This window comes from Solanum verrucosum, unplaced genomic scaffold, assembly GCF_900185275.1.
Source record: "Solanum verrucosum unplaced genomic scaffold, falcon-dt-bn FXZP01000053.1, whole genome shotgun sequence".
NCBI lineage: Eukaryota > Viridiplantae > Streptophyta > Magnoliopsida > Solanales > Solanaceae > Solanum > Solanum verrucosum.
Genome location: NW_026020152.1, coordinates 807877 through 830386, shown reverse-complemented (window position 1 = coordinate 830386; position 22510 = coordinate 807877). Strand labels below are relative to the sequence as shown.

Below are 22510 nucleotides of genomic sequence, written 5' to 3'. Positions count from 1 at the left end.
TAGAGCTAATCTAGTATAATGAGATCCAAAGTATGCAATAGGTGTAGCATCTTATCACTCGGGGACCTAGTGATTAATGAAGTGGGATAAAAATCATGGAGATTAGGGGTGTGTTCGGTACGAAGAAAAATGTTTTCTAGGAAAATAAGTGAGTTTATTACTTATTTTCTTGTGTTCGGTACGTAGGTAAAAAAAATATTATTCTAAAAACATTCATGTATAATCTAGACAAATAGTATGAGATCGTGGGGATGGGGTAGAAGTGTGGGATGGTGGGGCTACCGGGGTGGGGTGAAAATGAAGAGGATACAATCAATGTAGAATGTCACTTATGGAAGTTGTTTTTCCTATTTCTATTCGGAAAGTCATGTTCCTCATTTTTTAAGGAATTTATTTTCTTAGAGAAAATGTTTTCCGAAAATTTTGATAAACCGAACATGAGAAAATTAGAAACATTTTCTAAAAAATGTAAACTCTACACCGGACAGGCGAAATCACCCTTATGAACTCGTTGAGAATGATTCTGATCTAGTTCATTGCCTAAGTAGAAGACTAGGATTTGAATCTCTATAGAGGCCAAAATAGGTAGGTGATTTCATACCTGCTACATTCTAGCCGGTAGTAGTAGGTTCCTCGATGGAATAGTCTAGGTGCATTTCAAGCTGGTCTAGACACCACCATTACAAAAACGAATACTGCAACATCTAGGAGGTTGATAATCTTGAGAAGTTGCATGATAAATTTACATTTTAGCTAAAAAAAAAGAAAACAGAATACAATTAAATAAATAAATTTTCCTAATAAAACACCAACTGAATGAAGTATGTTAGCTGATTATCAAATCAAGAAACCAAGAAACTATATGAAGTATTTTAATTGATTACTATCCTTTAGTAGAAAGACAGTTCTAAATTTAGTTACTTCCATGAGAAAGAACTGATGATGCTGTAGGGCTACTAACATTCTCCATGGCCCCTACTTGTGTTTTCCCAGTTAGCATATCTATAGCAATTTGAGCAACTTCTGCAAACCAGTCATCCTCTGGTAGTACACTGCAGATTTAGAATTTTTTTAACATTAATGAGCCTGCTCGTGTTGTCGGTTTCAATCGCGGAAAAATGAGGAGGATTATGATTCAAGGGATTTGTTTTATTATCTATGGTATACCTGTATGGATCAATGTGGCTTGCAGCAACTGCTTCAATAGCTCTGCCTATGATGTTTTTGATTACTTGTTGAAGATTTCGAGACAAGTAACGCCCTTGTGAAGCAAACAGTATCACAAACTCCATATCTAGATAGAACTGCAGGGGAAACAGAATAGTGTTTCAGTTCTCAAAAGAACGCGAAGAGCGAAAAAGACAGATGAAAACAGATAATTTGACAAAAAAAAACCTGTTGAAGGCCAAGTGGACCTAAAGGCCTTGGCCCTTGTTCAATCTCTTCCCAGAAATTTTGATCTTCAGAAAGCCAGAGGATGATAGTTTCAGTGAGCCTCATCAAAAGAATAGTAGCAAATCTTTCTCTTCCCACAAACATGTCTGATGCAATGCTAGCAATTCGAGTTAACTTCCCGAACATTTCCTGATATACTGGAGATGGAAACAACTCTATCTCTTCTGGATTTCCATCCATATTTAGGTACATGTCTGGACTTAAACGAACGCCACCATCTTCCAAGAAAATGAGTTCAAGTGCATGTTGCCTACAAAAGCTGTCACGGAGCTGATCAACTAAACGTTGGAGTCTCCGCTTCAGTTCTCTCTGCTCTACAGGACGGGATGGCCTGTCCGTACTTCGTTTAGATGTATCATCTGTCTTATTAGATTGTTGTGCATATGAAAGCTTGGCGGCTGCACGAGGGATTAGCTCATCTGATAACAATAATGCATTGGCTAGTAAAGCAATCTGTTCAGGTTCTGTCTCAGCCAGCCTAACAATTCTGTTTACAGATCCTTCAAGGTTCTCATTGTCCACTGAACCAGGTAATGCTTTTACCAACATACCTATGTATGAGTTAAACACTTGCATCACACCTTCCAAAGTGTTCTCCGACAATTGTAAGATTTCGAGAGGACTAATGTCCTCGCAGAGTTCCTGTGAGAATGATCATGTTTAGTGCCATAAGGAGCTTCAGTTACATACTATAGGAAGATAACGATATGAGATGAAAAGCTATATGCAAGAATTTTTTATTTCTGCTAAAGGGCAAAGTTGATCACCTGAACCATTGTGTTGAATTTATGAGCACTGCTTGAGAGCTTTGGCTGGGAGGCGATTACACCAGCAAGAGATGAAGTTCCTAGAGAACGTGAGCCGATTGGTGGATAAGTTAGCGACCAATCATCTGCAGCAGCAAGTGCAGCAGTGCACTGCTCAATCCTCTTTATATTGGCATACAGTGCTTGCTCAACACAAGGCTTAAAATTTTTCAGGAGAACTGGTGAAAGAGCCAACCCGCGAGCTTCTAACAAAGAGCAGTGCCCGAGACTTATGTGAACACTTTCAGCAACAGGTCTTAAGCATCCTGATGCTGCTGGTGAAGCTATGACATATCTTTTAATAAGATGAGCAAAATTCTCAGTCTGGTTGACAGCCCAAGTTACTAGCTCAGATGTATAGGAAGGTTCATCATCAAATAAGGACAAGGAATCACTTGTGGCCTGTGCCATTGTCGAGAAAACAAGCTGCGAAAGAGCAGCACTATATGCTACTCCATGTGAAGTACCTGAAGGACGAAGACCTTGCATATTACCATGCAACTTCTGCTGGTGAGAACTTAACATTAAGGTATGAGCACGAGGTCCATCACCAAGGCGTTTTAGAGCTTGTACTGCAGAACGAAGCTCAGCAGCACCAACTGAAGACTTGAAAGAAGCTTCTGCTAACTGTGCTGCTAACTTTTGCTTCTGTTCAGTGATAACTTTCTGCAATGATAATAACGCGGATGGAGTCAATGTCTGTTTACTACGAGTATCATTTGCCATTTGTTCACCTTCATCCAGCACATCCAAAACTTCATCAACTCTCCTCTCAGCAAGTAACACTTCAAGCTTCTCTATAAATTGTCCTAACCAACTCTCAGTATTGGTGCTATCATTGTCTTCATTATTAGACCTATCATCTTGTGTTGAACCATCAGAGCTAGCCAGAGAATCAACATTAATTCCTTCAGCTAAACCATGAACAATTGCTGCTCGAGTAGATAGGAGATTTCTCAACGCGATAAGCTGTCCTTCAAGATTGGATATTTCCCTTGATGTGCTGCATATATAAAACGAATAAGACACTTCTGCAAGTGATGATGCAGCAACAGCCTAGATACACTGCAAAAGGAGTGATAGTGATTGTTTCAGACTAAAAATGTTCCAGCTTCATGTGCTTCAAGCAAAGTTCAGTTCTTGGCGGAGAGATATGTGAACAACTCCCACTAAAGCTCAACGAACATCTACCTAGTGGAGCGACATTCACTGTAAGCAATCCTTTAAATTCTTCTGTTTTTTTAAGAGATATTACTTTATGGCAAGTCGAGTTTTTATGGCAGACATATGAGCATATCTTCGAGTTCTAAGAATGATATCGATGGCAAGTCTAATATTTTCGTCCTTCTCATTTCGTTTCTAAAGATAACACCACTTATCCCAGAATGGCAAAAAATTTGGTAAGTAACAGATATTGAATTCATTAGTATGGCTGAGTTTGCTTACCGTATGAAAGCAGCATAGTTAGCATAAACACTTTTTCGCATTTCCTCTGCAGAAGCCTTCCTTAAGTCCATAAGGTAATGGCATAAATGCCTTATTTCCTGTTCAAAATTTCCAAAGAATTTCTTTATATCAATACAACAAAAACAACTTTAAGCGGTAATAAATATACATATGAACAAAGAATGTAAAAGTCTTTACCGACATTTGTTAATTATCATTGAATCCAATATCTCTATAGATTTTAGGAACATTTACAAAAAGTACTAATTACTTATAAAAATACATATTTAACAACAATTAAATTATTGTCGTTGATTAATTGTTACTAGAGCAGCACTTTACTTTTACAACAAAATAATCACATTATCCAAATTTCAAATTAGAATCACCAAAATATAAGAAACAATTTTCTCCTTCATGATCAACTAATCAAGTGCTGATTAGAGCGAGTTACTCAGATGGTAAGCACCCTTCACTTCCAATCCCCTGTACAATTTTGTTATCTTTGTCCATAATTCCGTCTCCAAAACCATATTTAACAAGAATGCACCAATAGATATGTATCTGCAAACAGATACATATCTATCAAAAAAAAAAAAAAAAAAAGATATGTATCTGCAAACAATGTTATGTGGTATACATAGGTTTAATGTCAATTTTACACCCCTTCGTCAAATTTCTGACTCAGGTTCAATCGAAACCCATGGTTTTGGGTTCCAACAAAAGGCATACATACGCAAACACAAATTTAAATTTACGAAAATTAAATGAAACCTTTTCGCTCATTTGACGACATCGATTGGTAACATATGAATCAGGATCATATGCAGAAGCTTTGAATACTTTGAGTTTATCACTAAGTGATAAATCTTTTTCATCAAAATCAATTGAATCTCCTATGCTTGAAGAGAATGAACCTCCATCCATTTTTAATTAATCAATTTTATTCCAAAAAAATAATAATCAACAACTAGCAAAGAAGAAGAAAAATAAAAAAGAAAAGCTCTGAGAAATTATTATGAATGTGATTCAATTTGTATCATATCACGGTGGACTCGCTCCAACTCACAAGAATGACAGATATTTGGTTTTTTATAAATTTGTTTTATTAATAAGAGATTTAAAAAAAAAAAAGATATTTCTTTTTATTGTATTTATAAGAGATAGTAAGAGATTATTTACTTCTTGAGCACAATATTAGTGAAAAAGGAAATAAAAGAAAAATTGGATAAATTAAAACTATTAAATATTTGTTTGATCTTTATATATATAGTTCAAGCTATCCTTTCCAACTTAGTTTTATATTACTTGTTCCTTATATTAAAAGTAGTTATTTCAATTTACGAAATCAAGAGAGTTTTATCATATATTTTTTCTTTTTTACTTTTAGTATTAAATAACTACACAAAATAGTAGTAGCAATATTCAAATTAATTAGAGTTCCAAAACATTATTAATAAAATAAATTTAGTAAATATACATTAGAATTTTTTATTTTTTTTATTTTTTAGAGACAATTTTCTCGAAGCGTCTGTCAATGGCGAAAGCATTTGAAAGTTGCGCCTCAAGTGGAAAGAGACGCCAGCAGCACGTTGGAGTTTTTTTATTTTTTTATTTTTTCACATTTGAAATTTATGTTTTTGTGTACATAGTAATAATTACATAGAAAACATCCTTTATATATAAATGTCGAGAATATAGATAGTCATTTGAGGATTAGTTGGATAATTAATAATTCATCCGTCCACGTTTAATTATCATATTGCGTTTTTTAAAAGTCAATTTGACTAATTTTTAAAGTTAAATTAAATTACATTAATTCGATATTTTAAACTTAAAATTTAGATATTCAAAAATATATGAAAAGTACTATAAATTGCAATTTTTTGCATATCAATATGATGAAAAAATACATCATAAAATGTTAATCAAAGTTCTTGACTCTAAAAAAGGAAACCATGACAATTAAAAGTGAACGGAGGGAGTAAGAGATAATGAAGAGAACATGTCTTTGAGATTACGTGATTTACAAAGAATTATAACACCACTTTCTCCCCTCTACGCCTATTAATTATCATACGCTTAATATTTTAATTTCTAGTATTAACATGCGCAATAACATCAACAGAAGGTTCTCAACCACTCGAACAAGCCACTCACTTTCTAGTGATCCGCTCAAACTTTTACATAAAGGAGATCAACTCAAGAGAAAGTGTGAAATGTAAACAAGCCAATTAATTGACAAGTGAAGTCTTGAATTATATTATTTCTTACAAGGGAGTACATGACATGATCAATATTTAAAAAGTTGAAATCTTCTAATGCTAGGTACATAGTAACAACAACAAATTCAAGTGAAATTTCAAAAAGTCGAGTCTGAGAAAAGTAGAGTGTACGCAAACCTCTTCGAGGTATACGATGTGCTGTTTTCGAAAGACCCTCCACTCAAGCAAATCAAAACAGTAATTAAAGGAAAAACATGACTGCTAATAGCAAAGCAGTCCAGAGTATATATATGCAAGGAACCATAACAACAACAACAGTAAGGCGTGGAGTTCTATACTTCCACCCAACCAAAGACATGTATATAGTAACTTATTTTAAATTATTAGCATCCCATTATACTTTTTTTGATCTTAGGCTTCTCAACAACAATTCCATCATTTCCAGCAAGTGCACGATACTTATCCTTCCTTGTAAAACTAGTACATTCATAAGAAAGAGTTGCAGCAATAACCCTTTGTATATAGTTAGCTACTTCATGACTCGATTTCCCCGCGTTACAAGTTAGCTCATACGGCAACTTATTCAAAAATGTAACCTCATAAACGGGGCTTGGGTTCATAAAGAAGTAAAATGGATCCATCCCTTTCCATCCTCTAGCCGTTGTACCGTGAAACATGCTCATCTTATTCACCATAGCAACGGGTACAAGTTCATCTGTTAACTCAGCAAATAACGCGGAGAATCTAAGTAGAAACGGTTCCCTACATGTTGTCCCTTCAGGGCATATTGCTAGGTCACCTTCTTGTAAGAGTTTTTTTATCATCGATGCATCTAGATCTCGATCACGATTAAGTCTAACTGTTTTAATCGGTGAAATGATCTCAGAGAGACGTGAAACGGAGTATGTAACAGCTGGAATCGGACGTCCAAGGGCAGTAGAGAGGAAAATCGGGTCAAGGAGAGTTCTGTGTGAGCAAATGAAGAGGACACCTGATTTGTTGTTGGATTTATTGACAGGAGGTGGAGGGGTACCTTTGATGATGACACGAACGCCTAACGCCCAAAAGGCGTAGTAGACGATAGGCATAGGGAGAAGGGAACCAGCAGCAATGCGTAAACACGCGAGAATGAATCCAATCGGGATCCACAGTAGGATGAGTAGTGACATGAGAGGTGTTGGCTTTTGAACTAAACGGCCATCATGGAAAATGATGGGCTTGGGAAGTTTGCTTGTTGTTACAGCTTTAACTTCTGGCTTTGGTGGTACAACGTAACCTTCCTGCATTTTTTGAACGTATACCTTAATGAGATTTGAGTTATAGACACACAAATATTAATAGCAACGGTGTTCAAGTCAGCTAGAATGCCTCTCGATTAGTTCTACGGGATATCTGTCATCTCCCAAGTCCCAACAACATGTACCAAGTAATTGTCTGTCTACTAAAGCTAGAACAAATGGGAAGAAATAATCACCTACTCTGTGTCCATCACATTTTATATGATATAGTTTGACTTGATTCAGAGTCTAAAAAAGAAAGATTTTTGAAACTTGTGTAGTCTAAAATAGGTGATGACTATAATCATTTCATTAAGAGTAAAATGAAGATTTTAAAGTTAAATTATTACTAAATATAGAAATGTGTTATTTTTATTGAAACTGACTAAAAAGAAAAGTGAATCATATAAATTGGGGCATTGGGGCAAAGGTATCAGAGTAGTATTTTGTGCCTGGCATGGAAATTGAACCTGAAACCTCACGGTGCTAAATCCATTACATCAATCACTAAGCTACACACTTGGATGCATGACTTATTTCAGATCACAAGTTTCAAAAATTATCTGATGAGTAAAAATGCAGCAAATTAGAACTAACCTTACACAAAGCCAAGAAAGGAAAATCAGTATGACGATCACCCAAACCAATCTCAGGTTTACTCTCTCCAAAAGCCTTTGTAAGAGCATCAGCCTTGTTTTTACCAACAAGAACTCCTGGCTTCTTAACAAAGCCAGTAGCTCTACCTTTATAACTTTCAATCTCAGTTCCTAAAACCAAATCAGCTCCCAAAAAATCCTTCAAAAATGCTTCCACCATAACCCTAGGATTCGCGGTTAAAACACAACGTTTCCCACAAGAAGAGAACACTTTCCATGACTCAGGATGAAGATCTTCTGAGTAGAATTTCGGTAGCACTGCACGTGCTACCGATTCTACATCAGATACTTTCATCCCAGCAAAAGTAGCAAAAATAAGAACTTGAATTCCAGCAGACTCCGAGACGAAATAGTAAAGAAGTCCAGCGAGTGGTGAAGATAAGAGAAGTATAAGTAACCTTAAAACACCTCCAACTTCGAAAGCAACTAAGGCGAAATAAGGGAAAGAGCTTCGTCCTCGAAGTAAAGTTCCATCCATGTCTGCGATTACTGTGTCCTTTTCGCGACCTATGGATGTACATTTATCCACAGATGGAAACGTTGTAATCGCCATTTTTGTAGCTTGTAAAGTTAACAAATAAATATGTTTTATTTGAAGTTAAGTAACAAGTTTGAGTGTGTATATATATGCATGTTGATTAAGAAAGATGACAAATGAGGAAAACATAGTGAAGATAGTATCTAAGATAAATTAAATGTCCATAAGGATTTATCGGTAATTATTTAGCGACAATATATAATTCAGTATTTATATCCAACACTCTATGTATGGCGACTTTGGATCCAATAACATTAACTCAATTGCGGCTAAATGTTTTTGCAGCAATATAGGAAATTTAATTTATTGCCATTAAATGTCTCTTTTGTAGTGATACTGATAATGGTTGGTTGTGTTGAAGAGATTAAGGGTGTGTTCGGTATAGAGAAAATGTTTTTAAATTTTCTCATATTTGATTGGTCAATTTTTTTGGAAATATTTTCTCTATATGTACCTAAAAAAATGAAGAAAATGATTTCTTTAATGAAAGTAGGGAAAATAGGTTTCATGTGGGACATTTCATATTGATTGTGTCACTTCTCATCCTCTAACACACTTCATCTTCACCCCTACCCCAGTAGCCCCCATCCCCACGACTCCACACCCTCCTACCTCTGTTATCACCTCCCATAGTTTTTGTCTAAATAATTATATACAAATACTTTTAAAATAATATTTTTTAAATACATACCAAACGCAAAACAATAAGTTAAAAAAAACACTTATTTTATTTGGAACACGCCTAAAGCTTCTAGAATTTGCTTGAAATTGGCATATTCTTAATTCTCTAGGATGGAGAAAAGCCTATTTCTTAGTTCAAATCGTCATGTCTTGTTTTTGTATATTTTTTCTTACTTTTTATGTTACATGCAGTTTTTTGTCTTTTAATTCCAAGTAGAGGTCAGCAAAATCATATTGAATTTACCAAAACATAATGTCTTTGTTTAGGATCATACTAAAATGCTTCTTTGTTCCAACCGCCAATTTCTAAAACTTAGGTTGAAGTACACAAATATGGAATATTAGAAAATAAAACATTAATATATCATTTCACAAAATGACAATTATTAATCCTTGTAATATTTGTTACTCCAGTTTATATGAACTAGGCGTCCAAAGTATTGGGACAGTATAAAAGTAATCAATTTGACTTCTTATGTCACCCAAAAAAAAAAAAAAAAGCAAATTCCCATTGAAATATTGATAGTAGGCATTAAATATCATTTCTTTTTTCACCGATTTTGGAAAGCAAAAAGTTCACATAATCAACTCTGATCTATTTTTAAATATATATAAGGATTACAAATTATTTAACTGCTCTCTTTTTATCAGTTTGGAAATCAAAAGAATGAAACTAAACTTGTACTAAAATCTGTTACTTGTATTTTGTAACATAAAAAGAGAGATGTAAGCCGAGACCAAATGGATTCAATTGAACTCACAAGAACGTATAATAATATACGTGGTCAAGTTGTCTTCTTGATCCATTACAATGTTTGGATGATCATAGAATTTCTTTTGCTACCTTTTTGTTGGGATACATTACTCAGTATGTATCTGCTAGTGTAGTAGGTCAATAGCTCCTTCAACTTCACTGTTTTCGAAACATCTTTGGTTCTCAAAGCCCTCAAAACAAGCAGGTTTTGATCTTGTACCTGTGGATAATGCAAATGAAATCATCATTTTTTATGCTAATATGAGTTGAGTAGACACAAACATGAATAATTTCGTATCAAGCAAGCGCCTGGTAGAGTTGAGATGTAGTTAGAGATAGAGACCTACTAGCATTTCATCTTCATAACATTTAATCAATTGAAAAAGAAAGAGAACAGAACTCTATAGTAATAGGTCGATGGCCAAATAACTGAAACAGAATTCTAATCCCTATGACGACCTAAGACAAAACCGCAAAGTTTAATGAGAACCAAGAGCTCCAACAACTCTCTCCGTTATATGTAGAATAGATCCTATAAGCTGAATGATCCTGTTGAAAACTCAGCTATGTTTCTGGCAAGTAAACCAACTCAAGAGCACAGTAATCAAGCATTGATTCTGTATCAAGACTAGAGGGTAGCTAGAAGAAAGAGGGAAGCATTGGATATTTTCTCTCCATTCACGCAACAAGAAAGAAACGTTGAACCAATAAAAGAGAAAGAAATGTTGGTGTATGCATGATCAATATGTTTACCAGTAGAGCAGTACCAGAAGTTAATTGTATTTAGGCTTTTGTTCTCCATCTCTCAATCACAACCTGTAATTGCTGAGTTCTCCTCCTAACCTGTAAAACAAAGATTTTTAGTACGTTGCCACCACCAATAAGGCATGCATTCAGCTGCACTCAAAAGAAAACCATGCAACTGTATAATCCTAACACAAAGCAAGTAACCTCTAAATTTACTTACAAGTTAACTCACATGCTCTTTCACAACTGATGCTTTCGAAAGTTAAAAACAGTAGCTGAAATAATGGCATCATATTACATACTTCATTTTTGTAATTTGTGTAGTGAAAAGGCAACAACTTTTTGTTGAAGACTTGGTAATTTATCAAGTTGGACATGGTCCAAATTGCTGTACAGTTTTCTGTCATTGGAAATTAAATTGCATAATATTTAGATTAAAGGACTTTATCGAAATAATAATAATAATAATAATAATAATTAGATTAATCTATCAAAAAGAAATAGATTACAGGTTTCTTATTCTCTAAAGCAAAGGAATATTCTCCTCCACACTTTTTAACTTGAAGGTTGAAAGCTGAAGGAAACAGAATTATATAACTTGTAATAAATGGGCAAGACGAGGTAGACCTAAAATCACACCAGAGGAGTATCTCGAATGACTTACTATCTGTTGAGATCCACACAGACTTACCAAAAAGTAGAATTCATTACAATGAAAGTAAAAGTTTCATATAGGCAATAACAACTAGCTCTGGTCAAAGCATAGTCATGTTGGTACACTAATATTAGGTTCAGTATTTGGTAGGAGTTCTTTTTGTCTGTTTGTTTGTCAGTTCAAAATGTAGAGAACCTCCACCACTAGAGAATCCCAAATTACTGAAAACTGGAATGAATCAGGTCCAAATGGAACAAAATAGATTGTAAGAATTAGCATAGCCGACTCTAACTACCTAGAGGTTGAGGTGTTGGCGTTCACTTCTTAAGTATGGTATGTGCATCATAAGGCTAAAAATACCTCTTTTAACGTAACAGCATTATTTGGAGTTTGAATCAAGCGTGTAGGAAACTAATACTTCCTTTTTGTGGGAACGAATTGTCAACTGAATAGAAGCTATATAGAAGATCATAAATAGCAAGAACATATCTATAGTACCTCAACTAGCGGTTTTTTACCCCGAAGCAGAGCATCAACACTTCTTTCAGTCTGCATTTTGTTCTCCAAAATGAAAAAGAGCTATTAGAACTCAAAATGCTGGCAGAGAGATCACAAAGGATAAAGTTATGGCTTTTAACTCAAAGATTTCCTTTCATTCCTTGCAATGCAAGGAACCTATATTACTCATTGACAATAAGCTAGTATGCAAAAAGAATAAACAAGGGGATCAAAGGTGGAGGGGAATATGTGCCAACATGTCAATATGGAGGCGTTGCTGTCTAGCATGTGATATTTTCTATATTACACTATTGCCTCAAAGTGGTGACTAACCCGGTGTACAATCCAGTAGTCTCTCTCGTTTATTTCAATCAAAAAAGGAAAGGGCGATGGAGCTTTCCTCTCAAGAACACTTTCACTGCAGTTCCTGATTCGTGCCTCCTGATCACTTAGAGTCACAGTTACTACTCCTCCAATCTGTAAAATTTGACAATTCAAGAGATCAGAAAGGAAGCATTATCGCCTAATAATGAAGAGTAATAATGAGAAGAAAACTGAATATATAAAAGATACTAAGGCAAACAAGAAGAGATATACCCAGTGTCTTTCCGGTGCTTGTGGCTGGAACTCAACAGAGAGCATCCAGGCAGAGGAAATGACTATTCCTAGATTCTTAGATTGGTTTTCTTTGACATTTTATTTTTCATGCAGTGAGTACTATCCCAACAAGTAGAAATTAGCGGGGTGCAAATTCTGCAATTGTAGCGTCTATAGGCTTTCTTACAATTTGAATATGCTATTTTCGGGTGTTTAGTTCAGCATTTATCATCTTTGAGTTTATGTTCATTTTTCTGTTATCCTTGATGAGTGACTGACAACCCCTTTGTGCCTTGTCTAATGGAATACTCCGCCTTCATTTATCAAAAGAAAAAAAGCACACACACAAGTGCTAGCATCTGAAATGGAAAAGTCTAATTCTGAATCTGAATGCAAAAGTAATGTTTGCTTACACTTACCAACCAAAAAGCAGGTACAAAAAGATGCTTTAAGAATATATTCAAATGATACTGAAATGGATTATTGTGCAGGACAGTAAGAAAAAGAGGAGTTCCTCATTAAGGAAATCATTAGGTGTTCCAAACATACCAGATCAGACAGAGTTGGATTCTTAATTATATTCTCTAGCTGTTCGCCATGAGCTGTACCAATAAGCATAACACCTCTCTCAGCAATTGTACGACAAGCATGAACTTCAGATTCAGTGCCAATCTCATCTATAATGATCACCTCGGGCATGTGGTTCTCCACTGCCTCAATCATAACCTGATGCTGCATCGATGGGTCTGGAACCTGCAATCTTCTTGCCCCTCCTATTGCTGGGTGTGGGATATCCCCATCACCTCCTATTTCATTGCTTGTGTCAACAATAACCTACCACAATGATCCCTAAGCTGTGAAAACTTCTTCATTAGCAGCATAATAATGAAATAAGGAAATAAGATTTGAGAAGTAAGTAGGAGAGTGAAACCATAAAGTTAATTGCAGCAGTTAGTTAACAAACCACTCTTTTATGAAGTTCATCGGACAAGACACGAGATATCTCTCGCACAATCGTAGTTTTACCAACACCAGGTCTGTTAATTTAAAGAGAGACAAATCAAAAAAAGACAGAATAACTTGACAGGATAGCAAGGTATAGTCAATTGTGATAAAGCTTGATGGTTATCAGCTTAGTACAACACATTAGAAAAATTGAGACATGATTTACATCTATTTGTAACTCACTTACCGTCCAACAAACAAGATGCTTTCACCAAAATCAAGCAAATCCCACACCATGTCAATCTGTCCTCTGGCCCTGCCAACTCGGCAAGTCAAACCAATGACTTCACCCTTCCTATTCCTAATTGCGGAAATGCGATGCAAAGTACCCTCAATGCCAGCTCTATTATCTCCTCCAAATTGTCCAATTTCCTTGAGGACACATTGTATTTCTTCCATAGAGACCTGCTTAACAGAAGAAACAGATATAACTTCACATTTCAAAAAAAGAAGAAGCAGATATAATTAAGCTCTTCAATAATCTTCTGGTGTCCAGTTGTTGTACTTTATATTCCTTCAAGACCACAATTTTCTTCCCTTTTCTCTATCACTTCCTAGTAAACTACAATAAGCTTCTAGTGCTTCTAAACAAGAAGTGCACTAGTCATTATCATGACAATAAATACTTCAATATTTTCATAAAGTAGGGTAATTTCAATACCTTTAGTGTTTACCTCAGTATTTCGAAGGTAACGCCTCCCAGAATCATCTATGTAATGTGCTTGTGGCAAACAGCCTAAATCTAAAATCACCTACAAACATATCATACCATTTTTTTGGTCAGTATAGTAATTATCATAGCATAATAATACACACAGCATAGTAATTATCATTGCATAAGCATTACTGATAACCTATTAGATAGCACGGATCTCAAATAATTATCAAGCCATATAAACATTACTGGTAACCTATGTGATAATATGAAACTCATCCTGTCATTTCATGAAAAGCATATCTACCGAAACATGTTTGTGGTAAGCAGATAAATTTAGTCAGATTCACAAAATGACAATTTCCAGAACACAGATCATACTTTTTCCAGCAAGAGACCTCTTTGACACAAGAATATTAGCAAAACAAAGGATATCATCTTTTGTAGGCACATTTAAGCTGGTAAACTATAACGCTAGCAAATCAAGAACAGCTTATTAGCTGACAGTAAGATTTAAGGCAAACATCACATATTGCTATTTACAAGATACAGCAAGTGAAGCTAAAACAATCAAGGAGAAATCTGGTGAAAAAACACATACTACATCCCTTTTTCAAAGAAAGTGTTCACATTGTTAGAAATAGATACCTCTACTAGTTGATCTTGGCTGGGGTCACACAAAAGGGTGTCCCGTAAGTCACATGGCAGAATCTGCAAAAAGAAGAAAAGAAAAGTAAATCATTTTAAGTTTATTTTAAAGCATATTCTTCAATTACATAAAGCAAATATTTCAATAATTCAACTGATGCAAGAAATCAAAATCACAATATGCTAAATGACCCTCCAACCCCAGCTATCCTACCCAATGTTTGGGCATAAATTACAAAGAAATGTAAAACAAACTTGCAACTGTAATGTACATAGCCCTCCAGAACTGAAATACAAGCAAAAAGCCATAGTCTACACTGATAATTAAGGGAGGTAGATGGTTCTTGTGCAACACTCCTTGAAGCGTGTGACATTTTACTTCGTGTATACACTAAATTTTACCTCACAAGTTTTTTAAAAGAGGCTGAAAAGTCCATTCTTGAACAAGCAGTTACCTCGTTTTATATCCACTCTCCCTTTTTTTTTGAGATGGTAACAGATTTGTATTGATATCGAAAGAGCCTGTGGAGGCCATAGTTACAAGGAAAGAAAGCTAAAAATCTATACAAAAATTCTACTACAACTATACAGACTCTAGGAATTGTAATATAATCTCAGAGTTATTTATGTACTCCTGTTTACACCAAAAATGCAAAAGCAGAATACAATTAAGCTCTATCTTCTGGATTGGGCTGCTTTTTCCTTCAAAATGTCTTAAATTCCTTCCCTCCAGATAGTCCACCATATGCCGCCTGGGATGTCTTCATCTAATTTTTTGAGCTTTCATACCTCCTCTTCTGTTCCATTCTCCCAGTTTTGGTACACACTATGCCATGTTTATTTTTTGATTCCTAATTTCCCATTATTAACTTTCTTGTAGACTTGTGTTTGATATATGAAAAGTTCACTTCCTCAGATTTTCCCAGGGAGCGAGTGCTACAAACTTCATAGGAAATATAGAAATCTTAACTACTCCACCGCTTTTCCAAGTTTTCATGTCACTACTTTTTTATTTGACTACGAAAAAGCCCTGCAACAAGTAGTGCCAGTACAACAACAACTACTTCTACTACACCTTGATAAACTAGTAGGAGTTGGCTACACAAATCATTAATATCCATTCCGCTCCATTTGGGTCAACTTCATTCAAATTAATTTATCTTTAGGTACAAATTAGGGGTTCTTCAAATTGGGAGTTCTCTAAATGTCCCACTTATTCCTACACTAACATAGAATTCTTCAAGTAAGTATACCCAATAACACTAAATCTCAATCCAAACTTAGTTGGTAAGCCTATATGGTTATCAAGATATGATCATCTAAAAATAGCTTATCAAGAAGCTAACCTGCATCAGTTAAATGAATAATTTCTCCCTTAAACTTCAAAATCAAGCTGACATGTAAACAACATCGTCTTTTTTCCCTTTGTTCCCCTATTTCTAGGATCTTTACATAAGCACATTTTCTCAAACATTCTCAACAGATATCCTAACCCTAACTTCTAAGTTCTAACAAGTTTCACATTATGTACACCCAATAGTGAGTGTCACATATCCTAGACTACAAGTTGAAACTTGCTCCCTCCACTACCTACCCTAAAAAGGGGTAAAAGGTTGAAACTTAGACACAATCAACTAATCAATTATACCTCAATCCCTAAGTACTTCAGGTAAGATACATGAAAATCCTCTACATCCATTCCGCTCTATTTGGACTATTCCAGCTCATTTCCTTCTAGTACTTGTAAATCCCTAAAATATATGCAAACTCACATTGCCAGAGTTGAATAACCAAAACACACAAAAAAACAGAAAACTTAAAAGGAAAAGCACCTGAAAGAGGGCACTCATATCATCATCAGCATGACTATTACAGCACGAAAGGCTACTCCGGGCACGAAAACAACGGTAGCTAGCAGTCATCAATGGTGGATAATGCGATAAACTCATGAAACAACAAGATTTGCTTTTTATGGCTGGAGTAATTACACTAGTAACTACAGACATCAATAAACTAGACCTCATTTCGCCTAACAAGCTAAACTTTGAAAACAATTCCTTACCACTATATTGTTCTTGGAGAAAATGATACACATTTTATATTATTACTATATATTTGGTTTCCCACCCGCTATCTCGAGCCCACAATGAAGCCCCTCAAGTAGGATTTTTTCCATATCAAGGCTCAAATCGGGTCTCTAGTTAAGGATGAACCATTTCTACACCACTCGATTATTAGGTGAATTTCAACATTTTTTATTCTTTTTAACTCTTTTTTGGAGTTCAATCCATAATCTTAAAATTAAAGGTAAAAAATACGGTGTAAATTATAATGTAACTATTATACACGGCCGCCCAGTCGCCAAATCGCCAAAACAGATTCTGTGAAGCGCACAGACTTCCAACAGAAGATACTCTGTCGGCCCATATTTTACGCGCCCAGCACGTTCTCACCTCTCACTAACTTATATTCCTCTGTTATACTCCGTCACCGTTAAAAATCCTACGTGGCATGTACAGTTGTCATCACAGTCCCGTCATTTTAAACAAAAACTCTATAAAAATCTCTTCTTATGCGTATCTTAGCACAACATCCGCCAATTTCTCTACCTTACGCATTGATTCGCCTTGACGACCGGCCAACTCGCCGGAGTTTTCCCCGTCGAGTAAGGGTCAACCACTTCCTTTTATACAGATTTAACAAACTTACCAGAAATTTCTCGAGAAACAGTCTGTTATATATTTTTTTATAAATATATATACAAACACATATATTCCTTCTTCGTTTTCATCAACGATACAGAGAGAAAACAGGACAGTGAAAGAGAAGAGAAGAAAATATGAGTGTTGATTACTATAAGACACTGAAAGTGTCACGTAATGCGAGTGAAGAAGATTTGAAGAAATCGTATAAGAGATTGGCGATGAAATGGCATCCGGATAAGAATAGTGAGAATAAGAAGGAAGCTGAAGCGAAATTCAAGCAGATATCTGAGGCTTATGATGTGCTGAGTGATCCTCAGAAGCGTCAGATCTATGATATATATGGTGATGAGGCACTGAAATCTGGTCAATTCGATCCATCCTCACCTAGTGATAGAAGAGGATTTAAGTTCAATTCGCGTGATGCGGAAGATATTTTCGCGGAATTTTTTGGTGGATCGGATGGGTACAGTAGGAGTACTGGTGGTACTGTACGGATTCGGAAAGCTGCGCCGGTGGAGAACAAGTTGCCGTGTAGCTTGGAGGAGTTATACAAGGGTTCTAAGAGGAAAATGAAGATTTCAAGGATTGTTCTTGATGGCACTGGGTAAGTAAATACCTTACATTATACAAACACCAGCTAATATTTCTGAATGGCATCCTCTATCCATATTTGCTAAATTCTGTATTTTAGAATCTGTTATCTGCTTTTGTCAATAAGAAATTTACATTACTTTGCGAAATGAATTACATCTGGCCTATTGACAGGAATAATTCGAGTTGATAGTAGTGATTTGATCTTTTGTGTGGTGAATTTGGCAGAGATTGCCAAGTTAATCCTGTCCATCAAGGTTGGTTATAGTTGTCATATGAATCTGGATCCTTAGGAAGTTACTCCCATGCCTCAACCACTAGGCCATCCCCTTGAAACTGTGCCTTCGAGATTGTCCCACGGTAATGTATCAGAACTGTTCATCATATGGGGGTTATGCATGAATTATATAGAATGAGTGAATGATATTGGTGAGTCGAGGAAAAATTCTTCTTTGATTATCATTTGCAAAAGTACATTTAACTTAAATTATGTGTATTAGTTGGGATAGAGACGATGCACGAATATAAATGGTTTGTGTAGTATGAAATTACAGAGAAGAAACAAGATATCAAATTCCAGAGTTGATGATACTTTTTTGAATTCTGTAGATGTGATAGTTGGAACTAAGCTGAATGAGTTTCACTTTTTGACCATTTAAAATCAACTCTTTTCATCAACCATTTGCTAACTTGTGACAACTAAGTTGTCCTTAATATGCTCTTACCATCTGCCTCTTGATAAAATGAGTGATAATTCTGATGTTAATCTAATTCCTTTGTGTGGACTGGTGGGAGATTGATCGCTTATTCACGTCCCAATTTCCAACAGTGAGTCTTATTGGACATAACTTCTAAGAGTTACTTTTGAGCTATAACAGAGAATCGAGAGAAAATCTTTTAGATATCTCTTCAAGCTCAACGAGGAAAACCATAATATGTTCTTTTAAGCTTTCATTTTGAAAATGATGGAATTTGAGGTTAGGTTGCGTGCACACCACCCTCCCTAGACCCCACTTGTGGGACTACACTAGGTATGTTGTTGTAAAATTGAATTTTTTTTTGAGTTGGCAGACTCCAGAATGATTTGTTTTAAAATAATACAACATCTTTGTTGCTTATCAATCTGAATATAATCTGAGGTAGTGTTTTTCCTATGTTTTTACGTACTACCAGTTAGTTAGACTTAAATATTCAGATGCAAGACTACTCTTTTGCTTTGAGGAATTACATATTGTTACTGTTACGGAACACGCGCTTCTATCAACTATTATTACTTAAATCTTCCTATGCAACAATACTCTTTTGCTTTGAGGAATTACAATTTTTTACTGTTACAGAGCATCTGCTTCAATCCTCTATTATTACTAAGTGAAAATTCTGGATCAAAGATATGATTTCAGGATCAAAGCTACTTTCCCTACAGAATATAAGTTTTTTAACATTGCTTAGTTATGATCAGTAGGGTCTAGGGAGGTAGATTAGTCATGCTACATGTTCCATTTCCTGGTTGCAATGATATAGTTTCTGACAAAATATACAGCTGATAGGAGGACATATTTCCTGGCTGCTAAAGCAGTATTACCTTTTTGGAGGTGCGGAGTGGAGGTGAGGGGGGTAACACAGAAATGACTTGACAGTAGAATTCTGTGAACATGTGATTCTACCGTTGCATGTATTTTTAATATATAAGTTACAACTAATTAGTTTGCACTTAATGGTTCTAATACTGGTTCTTAGTCTAATCAGTTTTGTCTTCCATGTATAAACTATATTTGCAGTAAGCCCACAACTATTGAAGAGGTCTTGGCAATACACATTAAACCTGGTTGGAAGAAAGGCACAAAAATTACTTTTCCAGAGAAAGGGAACCATGAGCCTGGAGCTGCACCTGGTGATCTTATTTTTGTAATAGATGAAAAGCCACATGACGTTTTCAAGAGGGATGGGAATGATCTAGTGATCAATCAGAAAATCTCATTAGTAGATGCTCTCGCTGGGAAAACTATCAACCTGACTGCTTTGGATGGAAGGGAACTCACTATACCAATCACAGAAGTTGTTAAACCAGGACATGAGCAGAAAATCCCGAATGAAGGAATGCCAATATCGAAAGAACCTGGAAAGAAAGGAAATTTGAGGATCAAGTTTGAGGTTAAATTCCCGTCAAGGCTTAGTTCAGATCAGAAATGTGATATCAGAAGAGTATTAGGCAGAACTGCCGACTACCATGGTTATACTTGAGATTTTACCAAGACTGATTGTTTATGTACATACTTGAAAAGTTTGCATAAGGTTTATGCTAGACATAAGACAGGAGAATTGTGCATAGTAGGACTACTGTTTTGACACGATGCCTCTCAAAGTTCACTTTTGTTTAGCACCATAAAAGGAGCTAATATAGCAGCTGCCCCTATATAATTCTTACGTTGGAACACGTTAGCTAGTTTACTAGTTTTAATAACTGTGCTATTTTATTTAATTTGGAGGTAGATGCTATATATCAAGTAATTGGAGTTGGGAGTAGCTTGCTATCTTGTTCGAATTTGATTTTCATCTGTGGCTGCAGATTGTGGCAGACTAGTAATGAACCTATTCGTTTGATTTTTGACATTGGCTGGATGAAGCATCTTTTCATTCATATATTTGCTTTCAGTCCAGGTTTTGGCTTTTCATTTTGCTTGTTTACCCAGAAGAATGCAAAACCTTTTTTGCTAGTGTTGACATTTATGTAGGGTACGCGCGCACACACAGGGGAGGGGTCTTTGTTGTATAGAGAAAGATCCTATGAAACACAAAACAAGCAAGTCATCTTCTTATTCAAACCAAATACAACAATGGTAATAGTGCTATTATCACTCTTATTGAAGCAATAGTGCCCTTTTTTAGTTTCTTAAGCTCTGTTTATTTCAATCTTTTTCTTCAGTCCATCTTTATCTGCTCCCACAAGTTAATCAACTAGTTTCCCTTGCTTAATCAGCACGAATGTTGGCATTGCTTGCACCCCATATTCTTGAGCTACGTCCTGCTTTCAACGAATTAGTAACACGAACAATACAAAACTTGAAAGCAAAGCATATATAATTAAAGCTCATACATCAAGTTCATCCACATCAATCTTGACGTCTGTCTATGTAGAGGCAAAGTCATTGATAACTGGCTCCATGTGTCGGCAAGGACCACACCATGAAGCTGTGAAGTCAATAACAATATAGCAATCACAAGAAAAAGACTTGTATGAAATATATCTTATTTGAAATGTTTGAAGAAAAATCATGTAAAATGAATATTACCAATTTGTTAGTTTGTTTCAAAGAATCAAAATGGATTTTCCATGTTGCTGAGGAATGGAAATGAATGACTTGATTCTTCATGGGTAGAGTTGATGTCAGTGCATTATTATTAGTTTGATGCCATGCAGAAGAGTTGTTGGCACCCATTTTCTCAATAATTTTGAAGCAAAATTTTCTTTGCTTTTAGAACTTTGGATTAGTGGAAGAAATCAGTTGGCTTACTATTTATAGTTCTTGCTAATGTGAGGGAAAATCTTATTCAAATTGAAGTAGAATATATTCTTTAGTCATTTAAGTTGCGATTGTTTTGCATTGGAGCTCCGACTAAATTTAGATCATGCACTGCATGGCTCATCAGGGGCGTATGCAAGAGGGGTTCACGGGTTCCCATGCCCCTCTCCCGAGATCATATATAGTAGTGTTATATTTTTCTAAAAATATTGAAATATAAATGTGTGAACCCATATGTGGAGTATCATATAATGCGATGATGATTGGGAGCACCTCCCTAAGTGAGGTAGATTCACCTTTTAGTAATAGTGCAGCCATCATCTTAAAACCTTGGATACGCCTTTGGAGCTCATTATGGAGGTGACGCTCCCAACAGATTTTCTTTATATTTAGGACTCGAACCCATGACCTATAATCTTGACCGCTTACAGGAAATTAAACTCTAACAATACTTTTTGCTTTTTTAGGTTGATGCTGTACTATACTATACTATAGGGATCATTAGCACTTTATTCTCATACTCCAGATTATTGCCTAGCTCCTAATTGTTTATTTTACTATATAAAGAAGTTTTAACAAGTTACTAATATTCTGAAATTTTGAGAGGGAAAATTAATTAACTCCATCTCCATTAATTAAAGCAGTAGGTCTAAATTAAACTTGCATGATGAAAGTTTAATATAATGTATAACCAGATAAATATTAATTCTCATTAACTTTGCATTTATAACTCATAAATAAATGACATCTTACAACTTACAATCAATGCCTCAATGAAGAAGAAAATTAAATAATGATATTCATAAAAATGCAGAAATTAAAACCAGTGGGTGCAGCAGTTAGCAACATTAATGTACACAAAATAAGAAAAAATGATTTTCCATATAATTTTAATGCATTAGTTTATATTGCTTGTTTCAATTAATAATCAGATGTTGTTGCTATCAAATGCACATGCAAGCACATGTGATCGCTAAGTAATATAGTGACATTTCAATGAATTAGATTTATAAAATCGTAACATACGTTTCTACTTTTATATTCAAAATT

The 22510-nt window shown here is 35.3% G+C and overlaps 5 protein-coding genes and 1 pseudogene across 5 annotated transcripts in view; 2 read left to right on the top strand and 4 right to left on the bottom strand.

Moving 5' to 3' along the window:
• LOC125828165 (isopentenyl phosphate kinase) overlaps window positions 1–22510 on the top strand; it is a 295006-nt gene that overhangs the window by 26721 nt on the left and 245775 nt on the right. The window lies entirely within an intron of this gene.
• On the bottom strand, window positions 891–4646 carry LOC125828130 (exocyst complex component EXO84A). The gene is made up of 6 exons (XM_049507438.1): window positions 4482–4646; window positions 3708–3805; window positions 2223–3264; window positions 1396–2097; window positions 1168–1304; window positions 891–1052 (listed from the first exon to the last, which is right to left on the bottom strand). Exons 1-6 carry the CDS (start codon window positions 4632–4634, stop codon window positions 914–916), a joined length of 2271 nt encoding a protein of 756 aa, XP_049363395.1. The 5' UTR covers window positions 4635–4646; the 3' UTR covers window positions 891–913.
• LOC125828150 (glycerol-3-phosphate acyltransferase RAM2-like) lies at window positions 6316–8418 on the bottom strand. Its single transcript, XM_049507465.1, has 2 exons — window positions 7807–8418; window positions 6316–7212 (listed from the first exon to the last, which is right to left on the bottom strand). The coding sequence occupies exons 1-2, from the start codon at window positions 8416–8418 to the stop codon at window positions 6316–6318; spliced, it is 1509 nt and encodes a 502-aa protein (XP_049363422.1).
• Window positions 10421–16754, bottom strand: LOC125828156 (uncharacterized protein ycf45). Its single transcript, XM_049507474.1, has 9 exons — window positions 16476–16754; window positions 14644–14706; window positions 14015–14092; window positions 13528–13745; window positions 13300–13372; window positions 12885–13169; window positions 12072–12215; window positions 11739–11789; window positions 10421–10681 (listed from the first exon to the last, which is right to left on the bottom strand). Exons 1-9 carry the CDS (start codon window positions 16665–16667, stop codon window positions 10622–10624), a joined length of 1164 nt encoding a protein of 387 aa, XP_049363431.1. The 5' UTR covers window positions 16668–16754; the 3' UTR covers window positions 10421–10621.
• Window positions 17290–20287, top strand: LOC125828166 (uncharacterized). Its single transcript, XM_049507487.1, has 2 exons — window positions 17290–17952; window positions 19718–20287. Exons 1-2 carry the CDS (start codon window positions 17483–17485, stop codon window positions 20178–20180), a joined length of 933 nt encoding a protein of 310 aa, XP_049363444.1. The 5' UTR covers window positions 17290–17482; the 3' UTR covers window positions 20181–20287.
• Window positions 20830–21376, bottom strand: LOC125828201 (thioredoxin H4-like; annotated as a pseudogene).

Coding starts and splice junctions, on each gene's coding strand:
- LOC125828130 (XM_049507438.1), bottom strand. CDS start 4,634: ATGGATGGAGGTTCATTCTCTTCAAGCATAGGAGATTCAATTGATTTT. Junction 3,806..4,481: donor GTCGTCAAATGAGCGAAAAG/GTTTCATTTAAT, acceptor AATTTTGAACAG/GAAATAAGGCATTTATGCCA. Junction 3,265..3,707: donor AACTATGCTGCTTTCATACG/GTAAGCAAACTC, acceptor TTATATATGCAG/CACATCAAGGGAAATATCCA.
- LOC125828150 (XM_049507465.1), bottom strand. CDS start 8,418: ATGGCGATTACAACGTTTCCATCTGTGGATAAATGTACATCCATAGGT. Junction 7,213..7,806: donor CTTTCTTGGCTTTGTGTAAG/GTTAGTTCTAAT, acceptor CAAAAAATGCAG/GAAGGTTACGTTGTACCACC.
- LOC125828156 (XM_049507474.1), bottom strand. CDS start 16,667: ATGAGGTCTAGTTTATTGATGTCTGTAGTTACTAGTGTAATTACTCCA. Junction 13,746..14,014: donor GTTACCTTCGAAATACTGAG/GTAAACACTAAA, acceptor TCTGTTAAGCAG/GTCTCTATGGAAGAAATACA. Junction 10,682..11,738: donor GTAAAAAACCGCTAGTTGAG/GTACTATAGATA, acceptor TTTGTTTTACAG/GTTAGGAGGAGAACTCAGCA.
- LOC125828166 (XM_049507487.1), top strand. CDS start 17,483: ATGAGTGTTGATTACTATAAGACACTGAAAGTGTCACGTAATGCGAGT. Junction 17,953..19,717: donor ATTGTTCTTGATGGCACTGG/GTAAGTAAATAC, acceptor CTATATTTGCAG/TAAGCCCACAACTATTGAAG.